Source organism: Manis javanica, chromosome 14 (assembly GCF_040802235.1).
Source record: "Manis javanica isolate MJ-LG chromosome 14, MJ_LKY, whole genome shotgun sequence".
Classification (NCBI taxonomy): domain Eukaryota; kingdom Metazoa; phylum Chordata; class Mammalia; order Pholidota; family Manidae; genus Manis; species Manis javanica.
This window is the reverse complement of record NC_133169.1, coordinates 11,746,913-11,766,324: the sequence shown is the minus strand read 5'-3', so window position 1 is coordinate 11,766,324 and position 19,412 is coordinate 11,746,913. Positions and strand designations below refer to the sequence as shown.

Sequence of the window (19,412 nt, the reverse complement as noted above, 5' to 3'; positions counted from 1 at the left end):
ATCCTACCATCTGCAACAACATGGATGGAGCTAGAGGGTAATATGCTCAGTGAAATAAGCCAGGCAGAGAAAGACAAGTACCAAATGATTTCACTCATATGTGGAGTATAAGAACAAAGAAAAACTGAAGGAGCAAAACAGCAGCAGATTCACAGAACCCAAGAATGTACTAACAGTTACCAAAGGGAAAGGGGCTGGGAAGGATGGGTGGGAAGGGAGGGATAAGGGCTGGGAAAAAGAAAGGGGGCATTACGATTAGCATGTATAATGTGGGGGGGAGGGCATGCGGAGGGCTGTGCAACACAGAGAAGACACGTAGTAATTTACAGCATCTTACTACGCTGATGGACAGTGACTGTAATGGGGTTTGTGGGGGGGACTTGGTGAAGAGGGGAGCCTATTAAACATAAGGTTCTTCATGTAATTGTAGATTGATGATAACAAACAACAAGAAAAATGAAACACAACGGTAGGGTTTTCAGGGTAGTGTGATTTTTTTAACAAATTCATCTGTGCTACAGTACAATTCCAAGAACACTAGTAAGACTTTACACTAAAATATGTTAACAGTGCTTTTATGAAAAATGTATTTCAGTTCCAGTTTGGAATGTGAGAAACCCACCTAACATTTCTCCTCTTCTTCCTTTCCAATGAAGCAGGATTAGTCACTTGCAAGTGGGCTGCTCAGGTACATGATCTCAGTCATCTACTTTCTATTTCTCCCAAAGGATCTAAGGTTGAATCTATTTTCTTAATATCCTGCTGACACTACCTATAGCTTCCAAGCTATCCAAAGATATTCTCCTCTTCTAGGATCACTAGGGAATTTATCTGAAGTTTCCTAAGAGTTTTTAATGCTATGACCAAGAATAATGCTCCCTCATTGGGTGTGGTTTAAAAAAAGTAATCCTGGGACAGTAGTACTAGTAAATAAAAATTAAATGATAGAGAATCAAACCCAGGTTAAGATTATAATCATTCCCTCCTTTCTTTCTCTATCAATCTAGCTCTTAAAGATACTGCTTTGGGGGGAAAAAAAAAAGATCCTGCTTTGGATCAGTCCCAGGTCAAAGTTACCAAGGTCAGTTAAAGAACAACTGGACAATGAAAAGTAATTTTCATGCTTATCAGTTTCTAAAACATTAATAATGGAATGTTCTTAATACTAGGGTTGTCTATACTGTGATTTACTGTCCTAGTATTCTTTATCCACAGCTGGTTCTAGGTACCTCTTCTTAGTGTGTGCTCCATCAACTTTGACAGATACCAGAAAAGACTTGTGGATATTTGTGCTTATGTGTTGTTTGACGTGTGTGTGTGTGTGTTTGCATGCACAATCATGAGTGTGTGTGTATAAGTAAATGTGTATGCATATGTGGGGGCTAGGGAGAGTGGCACACCTGAAGCAAGAATGTATAGAATCACCACATGAAGATAATTTCTTTGGCACAAGACACAAGACAAGCTGGCACCATGATTTTGATGTAATAAAAACTGCGACTCCATAATAAACAGATCCTAAAACTCCTGAGATGATCTGAAGAAAGATTGTTTTTCCCTCCTAAAATGGCCATAAGATTAGCAAGAATGTGTATATTATCTCACTTCTAATTGGGGTATCAGGTCTTATCCAGAAATAACCACTTTATCTTAAGGATAAGAATTATGATTCTCTATGCTAAGTACACTTTTGAGGCACATAAGTTTCATTTGGAAATGATAGGATTTCATGGTCAAGCCAGATGGCACAGGTATGTCCTTTTTCAAGAAACTATAGGATGAAAAACACCCTTCTCTCATTGGAATTCATTCCATTTTTATAGACCTAGTTTATAAGAAGACCTGATCCCTGGAGGCAGCTGAACTGAACCATACCTCCTTCTAGCACTCATATCCACAGGTTCATCATTGATGTTTTCTTTGCCTGGTCTTCCAGCAGTCCTGTTGTCCCCATGAGGCCTGAGATTCCCATTGAGTTTCTCTTCATAGCCCTTGACACCACTGCCATCCTGTTTGGTGGGTAACTCATGCGGTACTTCAAGATTTGCTAAATCCTTCCGTTTGAGCAATGCCAACATTTTCAGACGTTCCATGGCCTCATGCCCCTCCATTTTGAGTCGCTTGGCCAGGACATCATCTCGCTCATCTGCTGGGTCTAAGCTCCGCTTCAACAGATTCAAGCGAAGAGCATCTTCTGTCATTCTATCCATCCTATGGAAAGAAAAACATAAGTGAGATAAAAATAAAGCACCTTAAATAGTCTATAAGGAAAGAGGGTAAGGTGGTAAAGGTATTAAGAAAAATCACAGATATAAACATGGAAGTTCAAAGTTAATCAAGCTAACCTTCTACCCTCAATGTTCCTTAAACATTTGTAGTAAAGATTTCTCCACTCAACCTCAGCAGGGTAAGTAAACTTTACATACTTTCATACACATACATACCAAGGTTCTCACTGGATAGATGCCTGAAACCAAAGACTATACTCACCTGAACAGTCCATTAAGACTACATCTCTCAAACAATAAACAAAAACTCTTTTATGACTGGCTTTTTGTGTATGTATGCTCAAAGTCAGAAGCTTTGGTTTTAATTCTCATGCCAAATTCTTCTCCTGGCCAAGATTCTTTTAAGAATGGGAAATTACTCAGGTTGACCACACATATCTTTAATTGGGCAATCTTATTGATAAAGAAATATGAGAAAGATGAATTAGACAAAGGGCATCTAATAGGAAACCTCAGTTGTATGGATACGGCAAGAATCAGAGGGACTATTGTTATTTGCCTGAAATTCTATATAGATTCAGTATCTTTAGATACCTGGCTTTGCCTAATTAAAAAGTCAGGTGCTTAGGTTGATAAGAGGCAATACTTTCTCAACTCATGTAGCAAAACTATTAAAGGCAAGCCAATTATCATTTTCTCCTTCACACTTTGATTTTTTACACTACCGAAATCTAAATGCAGAATTTCTCCAACATTTTAAATCCAGGGCTGTTTTTCCTGATAGGAAATAGCAATGAGGCACTGGGAAAAAAATTTCTTGTGTCATACAAACATAGGTTCAAACTGCTATTTAATCTTACGAGGTCAAATATTTAGTAAGTTACTTTACCTCCCAAGTCTCAATTTCATCTGTAAAAGTGGGCACTTAGAAGGTGCTCAACTAAATTTAATTTCTATACCCTAGGGCTATGACTTTCATATCTAAGACATGCAATTAGGCTAGATAATTCACAGACTCAGGTGGCGGGAGGGAGAAGACTACCAAGGTTAATTGGTTCTCTTATAATGAAAAGTATCTGTGTACTTGAAGCATCTTCCGTTTGATTCTCTTCCAGTTATAATGAAGAAAAAGTAACCATTATATAGTCAGTAAGCTATCCTCAAACCTTTGGTAACTACAAACCTAAAGCCTGTAATAGATACAAAAAATTAAAAAAGAGAAATCCAACCACAACATTAAAGAAATTGATCAAATATCAAGAGAAGAGTATATAAGAGAGGAAGAAAGGAGCTATAAAAAAAAACTGAAAACAAGTACTAAAATGGCAATAAGTACATACCTATTAATAATTACCTTAAATGTAAACAGATTAAATGTACCCATCAAAAGAGACATAGAGTGACAGAATGGATAAAGAAACAAGAACTATCTATATGCTACCTACAGGAGACTCATTTCAGACCCAAAGACATACACAGGCTAAAAGTGAAGATATTTCATACAAACAATAGGGAGAAAAATGCAGGAGTAGCAGTACTTGTATCAGACAAAATAGATTTCAAAACAAAGAAAGAAGAGACAAACAAGGACATTACATAATGATAAAGGGTCAGTCCATCAAGAGGATATAATATAACTATTATAAATATCTACACACCCACTATAGGTGCACCTAAATATGTAAAACAAATACTATTAGAATTCAAGGGGGAAATAGACCACAGCATATTCATTGTAGGAGACTTTAACACACCACTCACATCAACAGATCAACAAGACAGAAAATAAATAAGAAAACAGAGGCACTTAACAATACATTAGATTAGATGGACTTAACAGACATCTACAGAACACTCCACCCAAATACAATAGGATATACATTTTTCTCAAGTGCACATGGAATATTCTCCAGAACAGATCACATGCTAGGCCACAAAAAGAGTCTCAATAAATTCAAAAAGACTGAAATTGTATCAAGCAACTTCTCAGACCACAATGATATGAAACTACAAATAAATTACACAAAGAAAATAAAAGAGCCTAAAAACACATGGAGGCTAAACAACATGCTTCTAAATAATCAACGGATCAATGACCAAATTGAAACAGAAATAAATACATGGAGACAAATGAAAACAAAGACACAACAGTCCAATATTTCTTGGACATCAGAAGAACAATTCCAAATAAACAGTCTAAAATCACAATGAAAGAAACTAGAAAAAGAAGAACAAATGAAAATCAAAGTTAGTAGAAAGAAGAATATAATAAAGATCATAGCAGAAATAAATACAGAGGAGAATTAAATAGAAAAAATTAATGAAACTAAAAGCTGGTTCTTTGAAAAAGATAAATAAAATAGATAACCCCCTAGCCAGACTTATCAAGTAAAGGAGAGTATACAGATAAATAAAATCAGAAACAAAGAAGTAGTAGTCACAAGAGATACCACAGAAATAGAAAGAATTATTAGGGAATACTATGAAAAATTATATGGCAATGAACTGGACAACCTAGAAGAAATGGACAAATACCTTGAAAAATACAATCTTCCAAGATTGATCCAGGAAGCAACAGAAAATCTGAACCAACCAATTACCATTAATAAAATTAAACGGGTAATCAAAAAACTCCCAAAAAACAAAATTCCAGAACCTGATGGCTTCACAGGTGAATTCTACCAAACATTTAAAGAAGAGCTAATACCCATCCTTCTTAAAGTATTCCAAAATGTAAAAGAGGAGGGAATACTTCCAAACTCATTTTATGAGGTCAGTATCACTTTAATACCAAAATGAGACAAAGACATTACAAAAAAAAAGAAAATTATAGACTAACATCCCTGATGAACATAGATGCAAAAATCAACAACAGAATAGTAGCAAACCAAATTCAAGAATACATCAAAAGGATCATCCATCACAACCAAGTGGGATTTATTCCAAGGATGCAAGTATGGTGTAATATTCATAAATCAATCAATATTATACACCACATTAACAAAAAGAAGGATTAAAAACCAAATGATTAAAAACCATGGATGCTGAAAAAGCATCTGACAAAATTCAACACCCATTCATAATAAAAACTCTCAACAAAATGGGTATAGAGGGTACATACCTCAACATAATAAAAGCCATAAATGACTAACCCACAGCTAACATCATACTCAATGGTGAAAAACTAACATCTTTTCCTCTAAGATCAGGAACAAGAGGAGGATGTCCACTTTCACCACTTTTATTCAACATAGTACTAGAGTTCCTAGCCATGGTAATCAGATAACAGAAAGACATAAAAAGCATCCAAATTGTTAGAGAAGTTAAACTGTCACTATTTGTAGATGACACGGTATTATATACAGAAAGCCCTAAAGACCCCATCAAAAAACTATCAGAACCAATAACTGGATTCAGCAAAGTTCCAGGATACAAAATTAATACACAGAAATCTGTTGCATTCCTATATACTAATAATGAACTAGCAAAAAGAGAAATCAGGAAAACTATTTCACTCACAATTGCATCAAAAAGAATAAAATACCTAGGAATAAACCTCACCAAGGAAGTGAAAGACCTATACTATGAAAACTGTAAGACAATCATGAAAGAAATTAAAGACACAAATAAATGGAAATTTATCATGCTCATAGATAGGAAGAATTAATATTGTCAAATGCCCATCCTGCCCTAAGCAATTTACAGATTCAATGCAATCCCTTATCAAAATTCCATCAGCATTTTTCAATGAACTAGATAGAACAAATAGTTCTAAAATTCATGTGGAACCACAAAAGACCCCAAATAGCCAAAACAATCCTGAGAAAGAAGAGCAAAGCTGGGGGTATCACGCTCCCTGACTTCAAGGTATACTACAAAGCTACAGTAATCAAAACAGCATGGTACTGGCATAAGACCAGACCCATTGGTCAATGGAACAGAGTAGACAGCCCAGATATAAACCCATGCATATATGGTCAATTAATATATGATAAAGGATAAACATAATGTTCTTCATGTAATTGTAGATTAATGATACCAAAAAAAATATGATAACCATGAATATACAATGGAGAAAGACAGACTCTTTAATAACTGGCTGGGAAAACTGGACAGCTACATGCAAGAGAATGAAAATGGATTACTGTCTAATTCCATACACAAAAGTAAATTCAAAATGGATCAAAGACCTGAATGTAAGTCATGAAACCATGAAACTCTTAGAAGAAAACATAGGCAAAAATCTCTTGAACACAAATATAAGCAACTTTTTCCTTGATACATCTCCTTGGGCAAGGAAAACAAAATAAAAAATCAACAAGTGGGACTACATCAAATTAAAAAGCTTCTGTACAGCAAACAACACCATCAGCAGAACAAAAAGGCAACCTATAGTATGGGAGAATATATTCATAAATGATTTACCTGGTAAGGGGTTAACACCCAAAATATATAAAGAACTCATATGCCTCAACACCAAAAAGACAAATAACTTGATTAAAAAATGGGCAGAGGACCCAGACATTTCTCCAAAGAAGAAACACAGGTGGCCAACATGAAAAGATGCACATCGCTAATCATCAGGGAAATCAAAACCACAATGAGTTGTCACCTCACACCAGTTAGAATGGCCACTATCCAAAAGACAAAAAAATAACAAATGCCGGTGAGGATGCAGAGAAATGAGAACCATCCTACACTGTTGGTGGGAATGTCAACTGGTGCAGCTACTGTGGGAAAGCAGTATAGAGGTTCCTCAGAAAGCTAAAAACAGAAGTACCATTTGATCCAGTAATTATACTTCTAGGAACTTACTCAAAGAAAATGAAATCCCTGATTTGAAAAGATATAGGCACCTCTATGCTTATCACCACATTGTTTGCAGTAGCCAAGATATGGAAGCAACCTAAGTGTATGTCAACAGATGAATGGATAAAGATGATGTGGTACATATATATAATGAAATATTCTTCAGCCATAAAAAGAAATGAAATTCTGCCACTAGCAACAAAATGGGTGGATCTAGAAGGTATTATGCTTAGTCAAGCAAGCCAGGTGGAGAAAGAGAAAGTATCATATGATTTCACTTATTTTTGGAATATAAAAACAAAGCAAAACAGAAGGAACAAAACAGCAGTAGACTCATAGACACTGAGAAGGGACTGGTGGTTAACATATGGGAGAGGAGGGTGATGGTGATAAAGGGGCACACAGAAATTCTCAATCATAATGTAGGTTGGTCATGAAGATAGTACTGCATGCAGAATATAGCCAGTAACTGAAGCATCTTCCTTTCTTGACAGGAAGTAGCTGTATTAGTGGGGGTGAGGATTTAATAATATGGGTACCTGCTGAACCACTGTGTTGGATATTTGAAACTAAAATAAGGCTGTGTATTAATTTTTTTAATTGCATAAAGAAAGCTGAAGATAATCTTTACAATTATAAATAATTCCTTCTAAAAATAAAAACAATATAAGTCAATCCTTTCTCACAGTAAAAAAAGAAAAAGTGTAACCAACAAAGTTTCCAATGAAAGGAAACAGACCTTTTTGCAGACCAGAGAAAAGTCAGAATGTGTATCTCTAAACTTTTGGGTAATGTTTCTTAATTGTCCTCTTTTTAAAAAAAAAAACACCTTTATTGAAATATATTTCACAAATAATATAATTCACTTACTTAAACTGCATAATTCAATGGTTTCTAGTATATTCACAGTTGTACAACTATCACCACAATCAATATTATAACATTTTCATCATCTCCCCCAGTAAAAATCCCATACCTATTAGAGTCACTCTCCTCCCTGCACATCTCTATACCCCACAAATTTACTTTCTGTCTCTGAATTTGTCTATTCTGGACTTTTTACCTAAGTGGAGTCACACACTATATGGTCTTTTGTGACTGGCTTCTTTCACTGAGCATGTTTTTAAGATTCATTCATGGTCTACCATTACTTCCTATCTTTTAACGGCCAAATGATATTCCATTGTATGGACATATCACATTTTATTTATCAATTTATTGACTAGTGAACATTTTCCCCCTACTTTTTGCTATTATGAATAATGTGGCTATGGACTTTGTGTAAAAAGTTTTTGTGTGGGCCTATGTTTTCAATTCTCTTGGGTGTATACCAAGGAGTAGAACTCCTGGGTCCTATAGGAACTCTCTGTTTAACATTCTGAAGAACAGTTAGGCTGTTCTCAAATGTAACTGCATCATTTTACATTGCAACCAGCAGTGTATGAGGGTTTCAATTTCTCCACATCCTGTTAGTTATCTTTTAACAGCTTCAGATATGACATATATTATAGCATATATAAATATTCTTTAGCTTCAGGTCTCCCAAAGATTTGTTTTGGCATGCATTACTTCTGTTTACCTCTGAAAAATATCCCCAGATGGAGTGACTGGAAAGTTGAATGGTAGATAACATCAAAAGTTAAGCCCTGTAACATCTTCCTATCTTGACAGAGAGTAACTACACTGGCTGGGGTATGGATTTAATAATATGGGTAACTGCTGAACCAGTGTGCTGTACATAAACCAATATAAGATCATATATCAAAGATACTTCAATTAAAAAAAAAAGTCAAGCCCTAATATATCACAGTAACAATGTCTTAGGTAACTCAATCAACACCTTATATTCAGAATTTAATTGAGAATACCATGTGGAACTGTAGAGGGTGAGAAAAGTATGTCACTCAACTGATTATACACCAAGATGCAAAAAGTACACAGCAAGATACACAAATATACAGTACAGTGTTCTAAGTCTTGAGATAAATTATATTCATGAGCAGTGAAAACTATGACACAAAGACAAAACTCAATAACCAAGAACTCAACAGAGTTTGGGATGCCATGATTATCTTGGCTTCTTGAACTGAAAGTTATATAAATAGTTGAAAGCATTTCAAGTAATTCCCCCTTATTATACTCCAATGACACAAATGGATAAACTGGAGGTTGGGAGAAACCAGAACAGATATGTGGATGTCTGAGTTAAGTAATCTTTCCCAACAGATGGCTTGAGAATTCTGACTAAATTTTATTTGCCTACACTTGACTTTATTTATCCCTAAGACCCAACTTTATTAATTTACAGCCATGCCTGCCTCAACTGAAACATCAATCTAAAAAACACCATGCCAAGTAAAAACTGACAGATGCAGAGGGACAAATATTTTATGGTTCCACTTATATGAGGTACCTGGAATAGGCAAATTCATAGAGACAGAATAGAGGGTGGCAGTGGTTGGGGATGGGGGTGGGGGAAAGTGAGGAGTTGTTATTTAATAGGAACAGGGTCTCTGGGATGAAGAAGATGTTATAAAAATGGACAGTGCCAATGATTGCATAACATTGTGAATATACTTAAAACTGCTGACTTGTACACTTAAAAATATTAAAATGGTAAATTCTGTATTATGTATATTTTATTATACACACACACACAAATCCAATGTAACAGAGACTGATTAAAAACAGGCATAAGTGATCTTTTTGGGGTGATGGAAATGTTCTAAAACTGGATTGTGGTGATAGGTCACAACTTTAAATTTACTTAAAGAAGTCACTAACCGGGGCAGAGTCAAGATGGCGGCGTGAGTAGAGCAGCAGCAATCTCCTCCCAAAACCACATTTATCTATGAAAATATAACAAAGACAACTCTTCCTAAAATAGAGACCAGAGGACACAGAACAACATCCAGACCACATCCACACCTGGGAGAACCCAGCGCCTCGCGAAGGGGGTAAGATACAAGCCCCGGCCCCGCGGGACCTGAGCACCCCTCCCCCCAGCTCCAGGTGGCAGGAGAGGAGTCAGCAGGGAGGGAGAGGGAGCCCAGGACTGCTGAACACCCAACCCCAGCCATCCAGACCACAGCGCAGACACAGTGCATGCGCGGGGCCCTGGTTACTAGGGAAACAGGGCAGCAGGACCGGTAAGCGGGTGCCTGAGGCCGACCCCAGAGAACAAAGAAATGGGAGGGGCCATTTTTTTTTTTTTGGCGAGTGCGTTTTAGAAGTCTTAAAGGGACAGGGACCCCAATACTAGGGAAACAGGGCAGCAAGACCGGTGAGCAGGTGCCTGAGACCAGCGCCTGAGGACAAAGAAAATTGTGCGTTTTTCTTTCTTTTTCTAAAAAAATATTAAATTTTTTTTCTTTGTTTTTGTTGTTGTTGTTTTGGTTTGGAGAGTGCTTTTTTGAAGTCTTAAAGGGGCAGGGCAGGACACTTAGTCCAGAGGCAGGAAATCTGGGGATCTCTGGGCACTCTAACCCCCTGGACAGCAGGGAGCATGGAGGCCCCTTACTGAGATAAATAGCCTCCCAGCTGCTCCCCCTCCAACGGGGCTCCACCACTTTGGAGCAGCAGCCAGAGCCAGGCCACGCCCACAGCAACAGCGGAGATTAAATCCATAGAGCCCTGCAGAAGCCCTGTCTGCGCACAGCTGCCCAGCACAAGCCACTAGAGGTCGCCATTCTCCCAGGAGAGGAAGGCCACAAACCAACAAGAAGGAAAGCTCTTCCAGCCCTCACTTCTACCAGCTCTGCAAACTATCTCTATCACCATGAAAAGGCAAAATTACAGGCAGACAAAGATCACACAGTCAACACCTGAGAAGGAGACAGACCTAACCAGTCTTCCTGAAAAAGAATTCAAAATAAAAATCATGAACATAGTGACGGAAATGCAGAGAAAAATGCAAGAGCAATGGGATGAAGTCCGGAGGGAGATCACAGATGTCAGGAAGGAGATCACAGAAGTGAAACAAACCCTGGAAGAATTTATAAGCAGAATGGATAAGATGCAAGAGGCCATTGAAGGAATAGAAACCAGAGAACAGGAATGTATAGAAGCTGACATAGAGAGAGATAAAAGGATCTCTAGGAACGAAACAATACTAAGAGAACTATGTGACCAATCCAAAAGGAACAATATCCGTTTTATAGGGGTACCAGAAGAAGAAGAGAGAGGAAAAGGGATAGAAAGTGTCTTTGAGGAAATAATTGCTGAAAACTTCCCCAAACTGGGGGAGGAAATAATCGAACAGACCACGGAAATACACAGAACTCCCAACAGAAAGGATCCAAGGAGGACAACACCAAGACACATAATAATTAAAATGGCAAGGATCAAGGACAAGGAAAGAGTTTTAAAGGCAGCTAGAGAGAAAAAGGTCACCTATAAAGGAAAACCCATCAGGCTATCATCAGACTTCTCGACAGAAACCCTATAGGCCAGAAGAGAATGGCATGATATATTTAATACAATGAAACAGAAGGGCCTTGAACCAAGGATACTGTATCCAGCACGACTATCATTTAAATATGATGGCGGGATTAAACAATTCCCAGACAAGCAAAAGCTGAGGGAATTTGCTTCCCACAAACCACCTCTACAGGGCATCTTACAGGGCTGCTCTAGATGGGAGCACTCCTAAAAAGAGCACAGAACAAAACACACAACATATGAAGAATGGAGGAGGAGTAATAAGAAGGGAGAGAAGAAAAGAATCTCCAGACAGTGTATATAACAGCTCAATAAGCGAGCTAAGTTAGGTGGTAAGATACTAAAGAGGCTAACCTTGAACCTTTGGTAACCATGAATTTAAAGCCTGTAATGGCAATAAGTACATCTCTCTCAATAGTCACCCTAAATGTAAATGGACTGAATGCACCAATCAAAACACACAGAGTAATAGAATGGATAAAAAAGCAAGACCCGAAACAGTAGGGGCGGAGCCAGGATGGTGGTGTGAGTAGAGCAGTGGAAATATCCTCCCCAAAACACATAGAGCTATGAAAATATAACAAAGAAAAATCTTCCTAAAATAGAGACCACAGGACACAGGACAACATCCAGACCACATCCACACCTGCAAGAACCCAGCGCCTTGCGCAGGGGGTAAGATACAAGCCCCAGCCCGGCGGGACCCGAGCGCCCCTCCCCCCCGGCTCCCGGCAGGTGGAAAGAAACTGGAGTGGTTTTTTTTTTTGGCGAGTGCTTTTTGGAAGCCTTAAAGGGACAGGGACCCCGTTGCTAGGGAGGCAGGGTGGCGGGACCGGTGAGCGGGTGCCTGGGACCGGCGCCAGAGGACAAAAAAAATCGTGTATTTTTTCCTTTTTTTTTTTTTTTTTTCTTCCTGTTCCCTCTCTCATTGTTGCTGTTGTTGTTTTGGTTTGGAGAGTGCTTTTTGGAAGTCTTAAAGGGGCAGGACAGGTCACTTAGACCAGAGGCAGGGAATCTGGGGATCTCTGGGCACTCTAACCCCCTGGGGAGCAGGGAGCACAGAGGCCCCTTACGGAGATAAATAGCGTCCCAGCCGTTCCCCCTCCAACGGGGCTCCACCATTTTGGAGGAGCAGCCCCAGCCAGGCCACGCCCACAGCAACAGCGGAGATAAACCCCATAGCAACTGGGCAGGAAGCAGAAGCCCTGTCTGCACACAGCTGCCCAGCACAAGCCACTAGAGGTCGCTATTCTCCCAGGAGAGGACGGCCACAAACCAACAGGAAGGGAAGCTCTTCCAGCCGTCACTTGTACCAGCTCTGCAAACTATCTCTATCACCATGAAAAGACAAAACTTACAGGCAGACAAAGATCACAGAGACAACACCTGAGAAGGAGACAGACCTAACCAGTCCTCCTGAAAAAGAATTCAAAATAAAAATCATGAACATGCTGACAGACATGCAGAGAAAAATGCAAGAGCAATGGTATGAGATGCAGAGAAAAATGTAAGAGCAGTGGGATGAAGTCCAGAGGGAGATCACAGATGTCAGGAAGGAGATCACAGAAATGAAACAATCCCTGGAAGGATTTATAAGCAGAATGGATAAGATGCAAGAGGGCATTGAAGGAATAGAAGCCAGAGAACAGGAACGTATAGTAGCTGACATAGAGAGAGATAAAAGGATCTCCAGGAATGAAACAACACTAAAAGAACTATGTGACCAAGCCAAAAGGAATAATATTCGTATTATAGAGATACCAGAAAAAGAAGAAAGAGGAAAAGGGATAGAAAGTCTCTCTGAAGAAATAATTGCTGAAAACTTCCCCAAACTGGGGGAGGAAATGATCGAACAGACCATGGAATTACACAGAACCCCTAACAGAAAGGATCCAAGGAGGACAACACCAAGACACATAGTAATTAAAATGGCAAGGATCAAGGACAAGGAAAGAGTTTTAAAGGCAGCTAGAGAGAAAAAGGTCACCTATAAAGGAAAACCCATCAGGCTAACATCAGACTTCTCGACAGAAACCCTACAGGCCAGAAGAGAATGGCATGATATACTTAATGCAATGAAACAGAAGGGCCTTAAACCAAGGATACTGTATCCAGCACGACTGTCATTTAACTATGATGGCGGGATTAAACAATTCCCAGACAAGCAAAAGCTGAGGGAATTTGCTTCCCACAAACCATCTCTACAGGGCATCCTACAGGGACTGCTCTAGATGGGCGCACCCCTTAAAAGAGCACAGAACAAAACACACAACATATGAAGAATGGAGGAGGAGGAATAAGAAGGGAGAGAAGAAAAGAATCTCCAGACATTGTATATAACAGCTCAATAAGCGAGCTAAGTTAGGCAGTAAGATACTAAAGAAGCTAACCTTGAACTTCTGGTGACCACGAATCTAAAGCCTGCAATGGCAATAAGTACATATCTCTCAATAATCACCCTAAATGTAAATGGACTTAATGCACCAATCAAAAGACACAGAGTAATAGAATGGATAAAAAAGCAAGACCCATCTATATGCTGCTTACAAGAAACTCACCTTAAACCCAAAAATAAGCATAGACTAAAAGTCAAGGGATGGAAAAACATATTTCAGGCAAACAACAGTGAGAAGAAAGCAGGGGTTGCAGTACTAATATCAGACAAAATAGACTTCAAAACAAAGAAAGTAACAAGAGATAAAGAAGCATACTACATAATGATAAAGGGCTCAGTCCAACAAGAAGATATAACCATTCTAAATATATATGCACCCAATACAGGAGCATCAGCATATGTGAAGCAAATACTAACAGAACTAAAGAGGGAAATAGACTGCAATGCATTCATTTTAGGAGACTTCAACACACCACTCACCCCGAAGGATAGATCCACCAGGCAGAAAATAAGTAAGGACACACAGGCACTGAACAACACACTAGAACAGATGGACCTAACAGACATCTATAGAACTCTACATCCAAAAGCAACAGGATATATATTCTTCTCAAGTGCACATGGAACATTCTCCAGAATAGACCACATACTAGCTCACAAAAAGAGCCTCAGTAAACTCCAAAATATTGAAATTCTACCAACCAATTTTTCAGACCACAAAGGTATAAAAGTAGAAATAAATTCTACAAAGAAAACAAAAAGGCTCACAAACACATGGAGGCTTAACAACATGCTACTAAATAATCAATGGATCAATGAACAAATCAAAATAGAGATCAAGGAATATATAGAAACAAATGACAACAACAACACTAAGCCCCAACTTCTGTGGGACGCAGCGAAAGCAGTCTTAAGAGGAAAGTATATAGCAATCCAGGCACACTTGAAGAAGGAAGAACAATCCCAAATGAATAGTCTAACATCACAATTATCAAAACTGGAAAAAGAAGAACAAATGAGGCCTAAAGTCAGCAGAAGGAGGGACATAATAAAGATCAGAGAAGAAATAAACAAAATTGAGAAGAATAAAACTATAGCAAAAATCAACGAAACCAAGAGCTGGTTCTTCGAGAAAATAAACAAAATAGATAAGCCTCTAGCCCAACGTATTAAGAGAAAAAGAGAATCAACACAAATCAACAGAATCAGAAATGAGAATGGAAAAATCACGGCAGACTCCACAGAAATACAAAGAATTATTAAAGACTACTATGAAAACCTATATGCCAACAAGCTGGAAAACCTAGAAGAAATTGACAACTTCCTAGAAAAATACAACCTCCCAAGACTGACCAAGAAAGAAACACAAAAGTTAAACAAATCAATTACGAGCAAAGAAATTGAAACGGTAATCAAAAAACTACCCAAGAATAAAACCCCGGGGCCGGACGGATTTACCTTGGAATTTTATCAGACACACAGAGAAGACATAATACCCATTCTCCATAAAATGTTCCAAAAAACAGAAGAAGAGGGAATACTCCCAAACTCATTCTATGAAGCCAACATCACCCTAATACCAAAACCAGGCAAAGACCCCACCAAAAAAGAAAATTACAGACCAATATCCCTGATGAACATAGATGCAAAAATACTCAATAAAATATTAGCAAACCGAATTAAAAAATACATCAAAAGGATCATACACCATGACCAAGTGGGTTTCATCCCAGGGATGCAAGGATGGTACAACATTCGAAAATCCATCAACATCATCCACCACATCAACAAAAAGAAAGACAAAAACCACATGATCATCTCCATAGATGCTGAAAAAGCATTTGACAAAATTCAACATCCATTCATGATAAAAACTCTCAGCAAAATGGGAATAGAGGGCAAGTACCTCAACATAATAAAGGCCATATATGATAAACCCACAGCCAGCATTATACTGAACAGCGAGAAGCTGAAAGCATTTCCTCTGAGATCGGGAACCAGACAGGGATGCCCACTCTCCCCACTGTTATTTAACATAGGACTGGAGGTCCTAGCCACGGCAATCAGACAAAACAAAGAAATACAAGGAATCCAGATTGGTAAAGAAGAAGTTAAACTGTCACTATTTGCAGATGACATGATATTGTACATAAAAAACCCTAAAGACTCCACTCCAAAACTACTAGAACTGATATCAGAATACAGCAAAGTTGCAGGATACAAAATTAACACACAGAAATCTGTAGCTTTCCTATACACTAACAATGAACCAATAGAAAGAGAAATCAGGAAAACAATTCCATTCACAGTTGCATCAAAAAGAATAAAATACCTAGGAATAAACCTAACGAAAGAAGTGAAAGACCTATACCCTGAAAACTACAAGTCACTCTTAAGAGAAATTAAAGGGGACACTAACAAATGGAAACTCATCCCATGCTCATGGCTAGGAAGAATTAATATAATCAAAATGGCCATCCTGCCCAAAGCAATATACAGATTTGATGCAATCCCTATCAAATTACAAGCAACATTCTTCAATGAACTGGAACAAATAATTCAAAAATTCATATGGAACCGCCAAAGACCCCGAATAGCCAAAGCAATCCTGAGAAAGAAGAATAAAGTAGGGGGGATCTCACTCCCCAACTTCAAGCTCTACTACAAAGCCATAGTAATCAAGACAATTTGGTACTGGCACAAGAACAGAGCCACAGACCAGTGGAACAGATTAGAGACTCCAGACATTAACCCAAACATATATGGTCAATTAATATTTGATAAACGAGCCATGGACATACAATGGGGAAATGACAGTCTCTTCAACAGATGGTGCTGGCAAAACTGGACAGCTCCATGTAGGAGAATGAAACTGGACCATTGTCTAACCCCATACACAAAACTAAATTCAAAATGGATCAAAGACCTGAATGTAAGTCGTGAAACCATAAAACTCTTAGCAAAAAACATAGGCAAAAACCTTTTAGACATATGAGTGACCTCGTCTTGAACATATCTCCCCAGGCAAGGAAAACAACAGCAAAAATGAACAAGCTTCTGTACAGCAAAAGACACCATCAATACAACAAAAAGGAACCCTACAGTATGGGAGAATATATTTGAAAATGACAGATCCGATAAAGGCTTGACATCCAGAATATATAAAGAGCTCACATGCCTCAACAAACAAAAAACAAATAATCCAATTAAAAAATGGGCAGAGGAACTGAACAGTTCTCCAAAAAAGAAATACAGATGGCCAACAGACACATGAAAAGATGCTCCACATCGCTAATTATCAGAGAAATGCAAATTAAAACTACAATGAGATATCACCTCACACCAGTAAGGATGGCTGCCATCCAAAAGACAAACAACAACAAATGTTGGTGAGGCTGTGGAGAAAGGGGAACCCTCCTACACTGCTGGTGGGAATGTAAATTAGTTCAACCATTGTGGAAAGCGGTATGGAGGTTCATCAAAATGCTCAAAACAGACCTACCATTTGACCCAGGAATTCCACTCCTAGGAATTTACCCTAAGAACGCAGCAATCAAGTTTGAGAAAGACAGATGCACCCCTATGTTTATCGCAGCACTATTTATAATAGCCAAGAATTGGAAGCAACCTAAATGTCCATCAGTAGATGAATGGATAAAGAAGATGTGGTACATATACACAATGGAATACTACTCAGCCATAAGAAGAGGGAAAATCCTACCATTTGCAGCAACATGGATGGAGCTGGAGGGTATTATGCTCAGTGAAATAAGCCAAGCGGAGAAAGAGAAATACCAAATGATTTCACTCATCTGTGGAGTATAAGAACAAAGGAAAAACTGAAGGAACAAAACAGCAGTGGAATTACAGAGCCCAAAAATGGACTAACAGGTACCAAAGGGACAGGGACTGGGGAGGATGGGTGGGTAGGGAGGGATAAGGGGGGTGAAGAAGAAAGGGGGTATTAAGATTAGCATGCATGGGGGTGGGAGGGAGAAAGAGGAGGGCTGTACAACACAGAGAAGACAAGTAGTGATTCTACAACATTTTCCTATGCTGATGGACAGTGACTGTAAAGTGGTTTATAGGGGGGACCTGGTATAGGGGAGAGCCTAGTAAACATAATATTCTTTATGTAAGTGTAGATTAAAGATTAAAAAAAAAAAAGAAAGAAAAGGGGGATTACTCCTTGATAGGATAAAACTAACTGTAAATCAACGATTAATGCATGCTTTAAATATCCTTAATTTTGATCACTTAAAGGGTGTCAGATGATCGGATATGGAGGTACACTTTTCTGATAATATTCCTTTCTCTTAAAAAAAAAAAAGCAGTTCCTGTGTGGTGACCTCCAATGAGTTCTACACAATGGTATAAAGGGCATATTAAAGTGTGGGCAAAGGGTCTGTTTGTGTTTATACAGAGGATCAAAGCCTAATTTGGCTACCCAGAAAATGAACTAAGATATGATATGAAGAAGAACTTCCAACATCAGCACTCTCTGGAAGAGTCATACCAGAGGATGATCATCAAAAAACCTCAACAAAGATCCAGGTGATACTGCAGTTGTAGCTGCATCCATCCCACTGGTTCCTGGACTTGCCATTGGAATGAAGAAGGAGATATCTAAGCTGGCCTGTGCTTTCAGTAAAACAACAAATTTGACTGGATCTATACTGTTGGAACTCAACCAAGAATTAGGAGAAGTGCAAGTTGTAGCGCTCCAAAAACTTACAACTACAGACTATCTGCTGTTAAAAGAACATATGGGATGTGAATAGTTCCCAGGAATGGGTTGTTTTAATTTGTCTGATTTCTCTCAGACTGTTCAAGTACAGTTGGACAATATCCATCATATCATAGACAAATTTTCACAAATGCCTAGGGTGCCTAACTGGTTTTCTTGGTTTCACTGGAGATGGCTGGTAATTATAGATCTGCTTTGGTTATGTAACTGTATTCCTATTATGTTAATGTGTGTGCACAATTTAATTAGTAGTTTAAAACCTATACATGCTTAAGTTACTCTACAAGAAGATATGTCAAAGAAATAATCAATCCTCCCATGTTTTCTTCCATCTGCTACCTCTATAGCTTTTCTTCTTCCTTCCTAATTACAACCCTTAAATAGAATTCGTGCCTCATATCGAATTTACCAAGTATCATAATTCCTCCAAGTGGTAAAGATACCTCAAGACAAATGCTGGGCATAGAAGCCACAGGGCATAAATCTGCAAAGAAATAAAAAGCTAACCTTTTCAAACAATATGGCTTCTCTCTCACTTACCAACTTTACATCTCCCTGTACGGCCCCAGAAGATGACTGGTTAGCCAGAGACAGGTAAGATTCCTCAAGGGAGGAACAACCTAAGACAGGCACACTCGCAGGGGGGCCATCAGGTGAGAAATTGGGGGTCAACAGTGGTGAGGCTTAGAACCTCACCCCACCCCTGTTTTGAGAGAAATCTTCTGCATCCGTAGATGTTTTAATGCCCTTGTCTAGCTTGGATTAACACATAGTCCACAGGCACGCACCTGAT

At 38.5% G+C, this 19,412-nt stretch overlaps 1 protein-coding gene across 2 annotated transcripts in view; it reads right to left on the bottom strand.

Annotated features, from left to right (window-relative positions):
- The window catches only part of GATAD2B (GATA zinc finger domain containing 2B), a 117,053-nt gene that overhangs the window by 15,375 nt on the left and 82,266 nt on the right, over window positions 1-19,412 (bottom strand). For both annotated transcript variants that reach the window (XM_037014337.2, XM_037014338.2), the window contains exon 2: window positions 1,876-2,211. In XM_037014337.2, the coding sequence (XP_036870232.1) occupies window positions 1,876-2,210 (335 nt within the window). In that variant the 5' untranslated portion in view covers window position 2,211. The remainder of the gene's footprint in view (window positions 1-1,875; window positions 2,212-19,412) is intronic.